This window comes from Pelobates fuscus, chromosome 8 (assembly GCF_036172605.1).
Source record: "Pelobates fuscus isolate aPelFus1 chromosome 8, aPelFus1.pri, whole genome shotgun sequence".
In the NCBI taxonomy this organism is placed as follows: domain Eukaryota; kingdom Metazoa; phylum Chordata; class Amphibia; order Anura; family Pelobatidae; genus Pelobates; species Pelobates fuscus.
Window position 1 is genome coordinate 42814997 of NC_086324.1, and position 12910 is coordinate 42827906.

Genomic DNA, 12910 nt, shown 5'->3' on the forward strand with positions numbered 1-12910 from the left:
GGTGATGTGGACTGGTGCAATAGCCTCCCAATACTTTCCTACAGGAAAGCATTGGATTGGCTGAGATCATCAAGTCTGAGAAGCTCAGTCAAGGAAGCTGACGGGGTGGAGCTTGCTACGACAAAACCCGTTCGGCACTGGAAATAAGGCGAGTTGAACACCTTTTTAACCAGGGAAAGGGGTGCCGGAAGCCTAAATGGCACTTTTAGAATGATAGTGTCAGGAATACATGTTTGTATGCCTGACCATATATAGTGTTCCTTTAAATAAGTCTCAGACCTGCTACTATGTTATATTTCCAACAAAGTATCAACTACCCATGTATTGGTTTAATGTATTTTGCTTGGTATGCATCAGGTCTAAAAGCTTTTCAAATTAAACAGAATTTTTAACACAATGTATCAAAATATCTAATTTCCCCTTTTCCTTCACATACATATTTCCTGCTTGAAATCCATGAAGTACAACTGAAGAGCAGAACCAACAGAGTTCAGACTATTCTTTAGAAACTTGTTACTTTATCTTAGAAAGAAGAAGGTTATTCTAAACTTCTTCTGCACATGTACAGACATAGGTTGAAATTGGCTATACAAGAACTTTAATTTGTTGGCAAGCCATTGAGTCTCACTATAGGGACAAAACACTTCTAGTCGCCTAGCAATTACAGGAATCGGCATTTACAGTGCATATGAAGCTTGGAGTGGATGCAGAGCCAGGATCTCCGGTTGTCATGGACCACAGCAGTGGCACTGGGCTCAATTTGGTTGACTATCTTGTAAAAGAAAATGTTGAATTGTATAATAAAGATTTTTGTTTATAATTGTTTATATTTTAATTTTATACCACTGACAGGATTTAGAGCATTTTTCTTTTTTGCTTACATTTCATATGTGTTTTTTTACACTACATACTGTTAATTTGCAAGTGCAGCTTATTGTATATAAAATGTAAATTTATTGATTAAATGGGTAGTGGGTTTCCTATTAAAGGGAAACTATAGTTGGCCCCCTCACTCGTTTCACCCCCTTTCTCCTCAGTGGTGCAGAAGGGTTATAAAGCCGAGGGGACCCTAGCTGCTGGTTCAGGCTCTCTGTGCCTCCACACCTGCCCCAGTCCAATGTCGATGGCGCGCATGCATTAGTACTTCCCCCCCACAGGAAAGCATGTATAATGCTTTTCTAGGGGATTTTACATGACACTGGATGTCCTCATGCATAGAGTGAGGATGTCCAGCATCATGCGACCAAAAGTTGCCTAACTACCCGGAAGTCCTCTAGTGGCTGGTAGACAACCACTAGAGGTGGAATTAACCCTCAAAGCTTATTATTGCAGTTTATTAAAAACTGCAATAAATATCTTTGCAGGGTTAAGGGACCTGTTACACTGCTAAGTGGTCTGGGTGCCAATAGTGCAAAAATGACAATAGGAGCCGCACTCAATCTCAGCAGCCACCCGGGCTCCAGAGAAATTCTCCAGGCAATCAAGGTGTTTAAGCCACAGGCAGTTTTAACAGAACAAAAAAAAAAAAAAGCAGCAGCATTTTGACCTGCTAAGAGGTGTTTGTCAGCTTCTTTTTTTGTTCTATTAAAACTGCTTAATCACCTTGATTGCCTGAAGAATTTCTTGTGTTGGGTGCCAATAGTGTCCCTTTAAGTAAACAAGAACTCTATTTTTAGTTTATTTATACATTTCAAACGTATAAATGTATGTTTATATTTCATACCGTGCTTATAGACTCATTTCTAGTGTATTTCAAATAGTGTTTGATCATGTCTTGAGCAAGGGTTACGGATTACATATAACATGCTGGTTAATGTAGAAAAAATGCAAATCAATAGAAAGACTAACATCTATCCACTCACAAAATAATAATAATAATAATAATAATAATAATAATAATAATAATAATAATAACAACAATAACAATAATAATAAAAGAAAAAAAAAATATGCATTGTGACAAACTAACTGGAAAAATAGCAATCACCTGCCCTTAACAGTCACACAACTTTTTTTTTAAAGTGGATATTGAACAAAAAGCCCAATTTGTCCCACCCCAGAACAATAAAAAAAATATAAAAAAAATAAAGAGAAACAAAATTAAATACATTTATCATAATGATCTTCCACATAGGGAATATAGAGAGCAGAAGGCTATCACTGACTAAAAGACCTAGTGCAATGCATTTTTTCACATTCTTATTTATTGCTGTTTGGCGGTTCATTCTTTTCTGGGATTCTTGTCTGTTCAAGTGGCTGATATCGCGAATATTGGCAGGAACACACACGGGTTGTTTGACCTTCCTCTTTAGTAAGGTTGGTAGCTGATTTTCTCTTATGTTTCTGAACTTTTCTAAGTCCAAGCCACCATGTGGCGCTTCTCAGCAAATCTTTTTCATCATGTTAAGTCTCTGATTTTAGCTTCTTCTAGAATCCAGGATGGTTTTCACCCAGTGGGGTCTCCTTTAACTCTTCATGTGGTTAGGTCATAGCATTAGCCATTGACGTTTATTTTTAGTTGCAACCAGTGTTATTGTTAAAGTTTTTTTTCACCTCCTCTGTTTTAGTAATAATTGGTTGTCAAAAAGAACTGCTTTATCAGACCTGAAGTGGAACACCCGCCTCAACCTTTTAATCCCCCAACCCTCCCGACTCCTAAAAATATGCCCAGCAGGACAGCACAATGAGGTCCACAAAAACTGTAATTTTTAAAGTTTTAACTCAAAATAATAATGTTTTAGATAAAAAAAAAAAAAAAGTTACCCCACAACCAGAGCTTATTCTATCAAAAAAGTCCTTGCACTATCTGCCTTACTGATACAGTTTATTGCACATATAAAAGAACAAAAACTCCCACACCATTCCTTCTACATGACACTAGCGTCCCAACATCCCGATATAATAAATCCTTCAACATGTGAATTCTAAACGTGGCAAAACAGGTTGTAACCTTTTATTGGACCCCTCAGTTTCTGGTAAACTAAAATGGAAGAACTGAGACAGTTAGAGGAAATGACACTATCAGCCCAGGGCCGACTACAAACAGACACAGACACAGACACATGGACGCATTGGCTGACATCTTCTTACAAAAATAACTTTCAATGACTGCTTACATACAGGTGCCCAGTGGGGCCCTTAACTGGGGGGGACTGGCTGCAGAAATGGCTGATGAGGGACGAGCCAACAGTGCAACGCAAGAGTCACTAAATCATTTTATTTCTAGAGTTATCTTATAGATTCATGATAGACTAATGGAAAACAAATTAACAGCCATCTGGTAATACAGAGACTATCCAAGGATTTGTATTACCAGCATTGACAGAGCAATTCTGCGTGGATGCAAATGGCCAGTCTTTCAGGAGCCAAGGTAATGCAACAAGTAAAGCCACACAACCAACTGGTCAGCTCTACTAAATTTTCTATTGGTTTTATGAAATTTACTATACAATATCTTGCAATGCACACCCATACTCACTCTAACTATCAAAACTCTTGCTTTTCTTTATTTTGGACTGTGGATTTTATACTGCCATATAATATAAATTATTAGAAGGTTTTCTTTCCATATTTAACATAATTAAACATTAAAACCACATCAGACATCAAATGCTTCATCCCGTTTTTATGCTCTCCCTACAAAAGAGAGACCACCTCTGTTTTTTACAGCAGTATAATCCATGTATTTTAGAATAAATAAACTTATCTTATTACACATGCACAATAATGTGGCAAGGTTTTAAACACAGACTATACAGAGAAAATACAGATTTGTGCACTTAAATCCAGTACACTGCTTGTGGAAATCCTTCATTCCTACAGTCCAGTCCTCCGTCTTTGTTTCCAGACTGAAAGTGGATGACGCGATTTAGAAAAAAAAAAACAAAAACAAAAAACACCCCAGCACTAAATTTAAAATAGGCACAGTAAGAACCAGTTGACTAACCTACGTAGAGCTTGGAGTAATTCTTTACGAAGGACTTGTAGCAGTAGAATGCCATTATTGAAATTAAATAAATAAATAAAAAAAAAATGGGGTCAAAAAATGGTGTCAAGGTGTGAGGCTAGATATGCATATATGCATCTGTGTATGCAAGTTTGTTTGTTTAAGAAAGCATTAAAACCAAATCTGAAAGGTATTATTTGCTCTAAACACCCTATGAGTGGTGGGGACAGATTTTATTAACGTAGATATGCTTTGATTAACTAGGTAGCCCTGTGATAGTACAACAAATGACAAGGAACTAAATATCATTTAATTGGATACCCAAGGCAAATTAATGTACAATTAGGGAGCCAGGACTTTTTTTTATATTTTTTTAACGAGAGTCAAAAAATAGGTGAGGATATTAAACCCCCAAAATCAGCAAAAAATTAATTTTCGAAAACAATCCAGTATGAAACATGAAATGGATTCAGTCTTGCCATAGATAAGTTAAGAACTGAAATGGTCATATCTACTAGAACCAAACCAACATATATGTTTTATGAAAATCCCAGTTTTGCAGTAAACATTTGCATGCTGAGAGTCTGTGATGATAAGATTACCTGATCCATCTGTGGTTACAGAACTTGCATTTATTCCAGAAAGTCCAAATAATGGGCATTCCCGATCTGTGTTCACATGACCCCACTTATGGCATTTGATACACCTCACATTGCGGACCTGAGAAAAATATGATTGGATAAAATCACGAGGAATGATACAAAGGTTAATATGAACTATAAGTTTGATTTGTTTTTAAGGGAGACAAGCAATTTACAATGTTTCCGATTAAATAGCATACAACTTAAACTTACTTAAGAGATTTAATTTTTTTTTTTTTTACTGAAGAAGAACTACCAGGCATAGAGTCCAAGTAATTTTGGAATATGCCGTGCAAAAATATACAAAAAAATATATTTCCACACAAGCTCATACAAAGCATTTGCATTTCATATGTACAAAAATGCAAAGGATGAACAGTGAGTTACATAATAGTTACAAACAATTCAGTGTAGTGGTTACAGTGTTAAGAGTCTCTGGCCACAGTCCCACTTTGTTTGTAAAACGATTTGAGAGCCAGGGACAGCCCTGGCACCTATGTCCCCCTACCCATCTCCAATCAACTTGAAAATGCAGAAGTCAGACTTCCATATTAATTCTGTTCAATGTGTACAGTTAAAGGGACACTCCAGGCACCCAGACCACTTCTGCTCATTGAAGTGGTCTGGGTGCCAACTCCCACTACCCTTAACCCTGCAAGTGTAATTATTGCAGTTTTTCATAAACTGCAATATTTACATTGCAGGGTTAACTCCACCTCTAGTGGCTGTCTATTAGACAGCCACTAGAGGTCACTTCCTGGGTTCTAGCACAGGTTTCCTGTGCTAGAGCGTCGCTGGACGTCCTCACGCTGTGTGAGGACCTCCAGCGTCGCTCAAAACCCCATAGGAAAGCATTGAAATTATTTTTCAATGCTTTCCTATGGGGAGACGTAATGCGCATGCGCGGCATTTCCGCGCATGCGCATTAGGTCTCCTTGGCCGGTGAGCGAGATTAGTCTCGCCCACCGGCCGACGTAATCATTAGGAGGAGCGTCGCGGAGGCAGCGGCGAGGGACATCGCCGCTGTCCCAGGTAAGTGACTGAAGGGGTTTTCACCCCTTCAGTAACCAGGGATTGGTGGGTGGGAGGGAGAGGGACCCTCCAGTGCCAGAAAAACGGATCGTTTTTCTGGCACTGGAGTTTCCCTTTAAAGTTGAAGAATTCTGGATCATTTGACCCCAGCCAACCAGACTGCATGACATCGATACCGATAAGGTGGGACTGTACATTCCATATTATGAAATTGTCCGAAGAGTGGTTGGGCTCTGGGTGTTAGGTGCACCAACATAGACAGGTCGAATCCCCAAACGCAAGGTTTAATAAAGTGATAGAAAGTTGGGCTAATTAAAACTCAGACACCTCCTAAAAAGGCAGATAAAGCATAAAAGTCTAGACCAGAATGCCTGAAGAAAGAATCATAGATAATAATAATAATAATAAGCTGTTCCAGAAACACAAAACCCAGAACAGTCAGAATAAAATAGCATTACAACAGGAATTCAGCAAGGTAGCAAAACACGCATGCAAGAGGAAAGAAAAAAAAAAACCCTTCATGTTTGGGCCTAAAGACGTGGGCTCGCATGTCACATTTATAGCCCTATCCCATGTGTTTCTATGAACAGGCAGAAAGCTGCGGATGTTGCACAACTAATTCGATCAATAAGTGACTCCCTGTTGGATCGTACGGAGTCATCCAGGCTAGCAGAATGGACAAATGACTTGCCAAGAGGAGCGTGCGACCAACAGGGGACAACTCCCATATTCTTGTTAACATAACCACTATGCAAAGCTGAAGTGGTTATGTTGCGTTGACTGCTCATTTAAATAATTATAACAACACTTACTTGTATACCAAACGGCTGATCTCTTATGTTCATGTCATCCTTTGCATACCTGAAAGCAACAACAAGAACCACAATATTAATGTTCAACTTTCCTTTTCAGCATGTATTTAGTGTGAAGTAGGCTGCTGCCTTCCTTAACCCCTTAAGGACACATGACGTGTGTGACACGTCATGATTCCCTTTTATTCCAGAAGTTTGGTCCTTAAGGGGTTAAATGGAATAGCTGGTCAAATTATGATCAAGGCCAATAATGAAGTCCTGCAAAACAGACAAATCAAAGTGTATATTTTTATGTGCGTCAGTATTATTACCATTATAGTATTAAATGTTATGAATATTATTCAAGCAGAAGTTATTTTGTGTGAAATGTGGCTTGCGCTAAATCATTACCGCAGCAAAACGCATAAGCAGGAAGCAAATATCAAGTAAGAATGAAAGTACAGTCACATCTATACATTGCAAACAAAATTACTAGCGCAATACAAAATGTTATTAATGGGACATGCTAGAATGGAACTAAAATCGGATTTTGAAAGCATGTGTATTCTACAAACGCCTGAGACCCCAACAACAACAACAATTTAAGAATAAATCCAGCTTGCTGAAGTGCTCTATGTGTCTGAAGTCTGTCATTTTGATCAGAGCTAACAGAAGCGATGGCACATTTGGCTTCTAAAGTTCATTGAGAAGACTAAGAAATTAGAAGCATCTGATTGGAGTATGCCCCGGCAGTTCTGTGGAAAAAACGGAGGGCAGACAAAACCTGCAGACATCCATATGCCCCCAAAGAAAACATGCATAACAAAATACATTCACATGTTCTTTGGGGTTATATCTACGAAATTGTGTAAAAAAAAAAAAAAAAAAAAATTAAATATATATATATATATATATATATATATTTAAAATGGAGTGTTCTTTTAAATCAACAAATCTCTGCAATCACAGCGACCAATCAAAAACATACAACAAATATTCCAGAAGTCTTGGGATGGCAAATATGGGTTTTATAGAGGTGCACATGCAGCTACAAAGAACAATAAAAGGGTATATCTAGACTGTGAATGATAAGATATGAAACGGACACTATAGGCACCCAGACCAATTCAGCTCATTAAAGTGGTCTGGGTGCAGTGTCCAAGGCCCCTTAACTCTGCAATTGTAATTATTGCAGTTTCATGAGAAAGGATGCTGTATGTTCTCACACTCTGGATGAGGACGTCCAGCATCAAGCAAAACTGCATAGGAAAGTATTGCAGTAATGCTTTCCTATGGGGAGGGCCACATACATTTGCGGCGGTCGCCATGCGCATGGCAGTTAGCACCCCCTCTGTTATGTGACATTAGCGGCGGCGGAGCGCCAAGGGACATCAGTGCTGGGATCGGGCAAGTACAGTAAGAGTTTATTAACCCTTACAGTACAGGAAGGGGGGGGTCACAAGACCTATAGTGCTAGAAATACAGCTCTGTATTCCCAGCACTATAGTATCCCTTTAAATAATGCCATGCAGAGAGGTTGCAACTTTAGAAAGCCAATAGGATTCTGTTAAATAAAAAGTTTTTTTTTTTTTTTGTACATGCAAACTTATTACTTATTTGTCGAAGAATAAACATATGTTTAATTTCATCCCCTAAACAGGCAGAACAATTACCCAGTGACATTCATAAGAGGCACAACAATATTTCTTAAACTTTTAATTCTATTATTTCTCACTTTTCACGTGGAGCCATCTTCTGCCATTCAAATTTGTATTCGGTTGTTTCACCTTCTTGCTAAAGAAGTAGGAAAAAAAAAAAAACAACACAGAAAATTCAGCAATTGCTTTGTTATTTTTGCATAAACATGTGTAAATACACACACACAACATGCATGCACTAATAGAAAATATATTTTCTAATTTTGGAGGTGGAAAAAAGACCAGGGGCTTCAACTTAAAGATAACTTCTCCCCATATATCGACTTAATCCTCTCCCAAAACTCCACCATATGTACAACCCTAAACCCAAAAACGTCCAAGGATGATTTGCATTGACACCAAATCGTAGAATGAACCCAGAGTATAATATAAATTCCACATTTGCTGCGTTAACCCCATACCTTGCTGCATAAACCTGCACCCACTGTAATACACCCATAAAGTAATGTATAATTAACTATATAGTACATTAAAGAGGCACTGTTACAAATTACATATATGGAGGGGTATTTTTCAATATTACAGGGTTTGGCAACTTATCAAAGTGTGCCAAATTAGATCTGGAGACTTTCAAGACCCCAATCGGGCTCCAGTTCCTGTCAGATCTCCCCTAGAGATTCCTCTGTACATCTCTCCTTGCTAAATATTATTTTTACTTGCCAAAGTGCTTCAATTGTTTCCACAATATTTTAGGTTTTATATTTGGAATTTGGGACATGAGATCCAGTGAATTCCGTTAATGATTTGCTGATGAATTTTCTACATTGGTTATATTACCTCTTTTATTTCTTCATAGATGAACCATAAGAAAAAAAAACAGAGAGGAACAGTTAAAATATTTGTAACAAAATTGATCATCATTCCATGATACAGAGGCACCAAACCTAACTTTGCTAATTTTAGCTAAATGTTAGTCAATGAACATAAACTAAAACAATTGAACATGTTGAAAGGCTTAGTTTTAAGAGACAGGAAAGGAAAAATACAGACTGTGGATTTCCAAGCAGTCCTGAAAAATATATTTTATATTAAATTTCTGTGAGGCTTTGTGTGGCCTGTCTTTCCACATCCACTGGTTAATTTCTACTTGAAATCATATTGACATTTTAATTTAATGTGAGCATATACACATGTGCAAGTTTATAGAAAATAAAGCTTGTCCATGCCACATCAGACATCACTAACATTTCAGGCAGAGTTATCCCACAAAGCCTTGGATGCACTCAGGCATATACACAGAAATTATGCAATAGCGCATTTACGCTTGGTGTTTTTATTATCAGTTCTGTAAGTACGCACAGCACTGCAGGAAATAACTAATCTGCATACTCTGCCCAGTGAGCCTGGCAAGGCACGGGAATAATTATATAAAAAATAATCTGAGAGGAATGTCAAAAGTTTTTAGCACAATCCATAGCTGACTTTCAGTTATTTATTTGGTTGTGCCAAAAATTCAGAATTCATAGGTCATCTTTCCGTATAGATTTATAGGTGGTCATAAAATTATAAATCATTGTACCTTTTTCAGCTCCAGGAGGTGCTTCATACATGAAGTTCAATCCATTCTTTACTCGCTCATCACCCAGAAGTACTCTAAAAACAGAATTCAAAACAAATATAAAATAAGTGTGCAGTACTAAGACAATCTACTAGCCTTGTCTAACATTGACTTGTCTATTATTGATCTATGACTATATGCAGCGTCAAGGTGTGCGTTACTACAGAGGGGTTATTGAAGGGAAAGTCAATGCAGGCAAGTATTTTAACCACTTTATCCTCCCCATATAACTTTCATACTTCAATCCAAGTCACTTGTACCCACCGCATGTGATTCACACTTACTTATTTTTTCTCCACTCCTGGTCATTCAGGCCAGACCCTTCCTTTCATCGCTACCAATTCCTTCTCCCCGCCATGTCACGTGCACCTTCCAACATCACATCCACCGGTCGCCCTCCTTTCCCCAAATCACCTCCACCTGCCACCTTCTTATTCTTGCATCACCTCTATCCGCACCACTTGTATTCCGCGCATCATCTCCATCCACAGTCTTTTTTTTTTTCCTGCATCACTTCCATCCATTACCCACATCACACCAACCCACCCCTCACTTTCATCGGCCACCTTCCTTTAACCCCATTATATCCATGCGTCAAACTCCATTCCCATATCACTTCCACCAACCTCAGTAAATATTTTGAACTTTGTATTTATACATATATACAAACACACTCGTGTTGGTGTAACTAGCATATCACACCATTGTTTTGTACTTGCTACACACTGTGTTTGTATGCAGGAAAGACTCCCACGGAACCATGGCCCACCCCATATAATTGAGACATCCCAATACGGAAGCTTAGTTCCACATCATCTAACCAAAATATGTGTACGCTCACATCATGCAAGGTTACCGTTGGAATATAGCATGATTCAGACACTTCAAAATCACTGCAGCACACACACTCTGTACAAACACTTTGACAAAAAATGATCAAGTGAATATCCCATTATTACATTGAAACAAAAGGGGCCTTTAGTGTAGGGATTTCCTTCTTTTTTGCTCAACTAATTAAGAAGCCCCCCCAAAAAAATTGTAAAATTGTTTTAAATAGGTGACCAAAATGGAAGGATTTCTCAGCAGGTATATGCTATTTTACCCTCCCCAATACCAGGTAGCAAATCAGACTTGGGAGTGTGTGAGACTATCATCTGTGGTTTGAGAATCTCTTACTACTGTGTTAAAAGAGACACATTTTAAAATAAGTAGGTAGAGTGGACCCAAGTTGGGAATTCCTTTCTAGTGGAAATTCAGATCCTTTAAAATAGATACAGAATTGCATAGCTAAACATGTTAAATTAATAATAAATACAAAAAATGTGGTCATGTTAAATGAACTTCAGATAATTTGGATCATAGAAGAACAGAAACATGTTAGTTTATTTTGGATTAGTCACTACTGAACCGAAATAGAAATTTTCCCAAAGCAAAACAATGTATTAAAAAGACTCACCTGTTGTTATATGAATCTTGTTCCTTTAAATACTGTGACATTAAGTCTTCCTGTTTTTTCTTATCATATGTTATTTTCTGCTCTGCCATCCATACCTAAAGAAAGAGGGGGGAAATTATTGCTGTATATTATTAAGCGTTTATACACTAAACTTTGAATAGTAGCAAATTTAAATAGAATGGAAATGTACTCAAATACAAAAAAAAAAAAAAAACTGATGTGGAATTCCCCCCCCCCTTCAAACTCTGTTATAACCTCAGCTATTTTAGCCTTTAACGTGCCATTCTGATTTCTATACAGAGTTTAGTGAATAAAGCCTAGAGTCCTGCCTCTATCCTAATGACTTGATGCACTACATGAGCTTCTGACTACATTATTATTTTATTTATACAGCGCCATCACATTCCGTAGCGCTGTACAAGAGTTTGCATCTAAAGAACCCTCAAATACATTAGCTGTATAGAACACGTGGTATAGAAATGGTTCTTCTACATAGTGCTAGATTCTATTAGAAGATATAAGCTTAACCTCTCTGGAAATACCACTTCTTGTTCCCTCACTGCAGTAAAGCTATTGGAACATTTACTGCGGTGAATATTACAGCAAGGGAGAAGTTAAAAAAACAGCACACCCCTGCTGCACAACTGCCACCCTATGATGTCTTGTTGGCACTTGGACATTCCTTCACAGGATTATTTACTAACATGGGAATTCACTGTGAACGATACATTTATGGTCAAAATAGCTGAAGTGGAAAAATTCTCTAAGTCAGCTATGCTTTCAGTTCAACTAATGTGGCTTTAAATATCAAATTCCCTTCAGTAAATAACCAGGACGTGTTTGGTATAAGAATTATAAGCAAGGAATCTCCTAGAATTGACCAGGAAATTGTCCATTTTAGATCATGGGTGGGAAAAGTCCACATAAACTATTTTCTTGCTCAACTATTGGTTTAAAAAATAATGTCCACACTGGCTGGACTATGAGTGCTCTGGATATCTCTCACCTTTTTGATGTTGGATTTAGAGGCAGGATGGAAATCCTTCTTACACATGAAATTGGCAAACGATTTCCCCATGGCTGGTCCCTGGCAGCTTCACTGCTCTGTGTTACAAAACAAAACACAAACTCAATGTACAGCTATAAAATCACTTCCGGGTTGATGTCTTCCCGGAATTGAGTCACCGAACACGTGCGTGTAACGTTCCAATGGCTAGCCTTGGGCACTCCCAGTGCTGTGAACTCAATTTCCCATGACCATTAGCGCATTGAGAATAACAATAATAACATTGGGGCCAAGGATTAACCCTTTTATGCTCCTCTGACCAAAGAGGTGTCACAAACCATGTGAGCCTTGACTTCTTGACTGTCTGCATTATAGACACTGGAGCATGATAAACGTCTAATATATAAATAAATAAATGTACTGTCAGCACAGGGCTGGAGACAAGTGATAGCCGAATAATAGTCCTGGGGTGAATATTACCTTTATATTTAGTATGTAGGATTTTTTGGGGTCTAATTATTACTTCCATTAGTGTAGGGTTTTCATGATACATAATATGATATTACAATAACTTTAAAACAGGGTGTTTATATTCCTGTAGGTGTAATACAACAAGAGGCTGCCAGAGGGCGGCCAGTGTCCACACAAAGTGACTATGGAGCAGTATTCCAAGGTTTCATGGCCATGGAGGGAGTATGGGGCCACCTTATTCTGAAATATTAAGTAATAGAGTACAGGAGACCTGGTGCTCTGTGTTACCGG

At 38.0% G+C, this 12910-nt stretch overlaps 1 protein-coding gene across 1 annotated transcript in view; it reads right to left on the reverse strand.

Annotated features, from left to right (window-relative positions):
• CIR1 (corepressor interacting with RBPJ, CIR1) overlaps nt 1-12319 on the reverse strand; it is a 28472-nt gene extending 16153 nt beyond the window's left edge. The window contains exons 1-7 of the mRNA XM_063429748.1: nt 12149-12319; nt 11143-11237; nt 9648-9721; nt 8906-8916; nt 8146-8204; nt 6432-6480; nt 4549-4666 (exon numbers count right to left, since the gene is read on the reverse strand). Coding sequence (XP_063285818.1) covers nt 4549-4666; nt 6432-6480; nt 8146-8204; nt 8906-8916; nt 9648-9721; nt 11143-11237; nt 12149-12220 — 478 coding nt within the window. The 5' untranslated portion in view covers nt 12221-12319. The remainder of the gene's footprint in view (nt 1-4548; nt 4667-6431; nt 6481-8145; nt 8205-8905; nt 8917-9647; nt 9722-11142; nt 11238-12148) is intronic.
• Between the last annotated feature and the right edge of the window lie 591 nt (nt 12320-12910).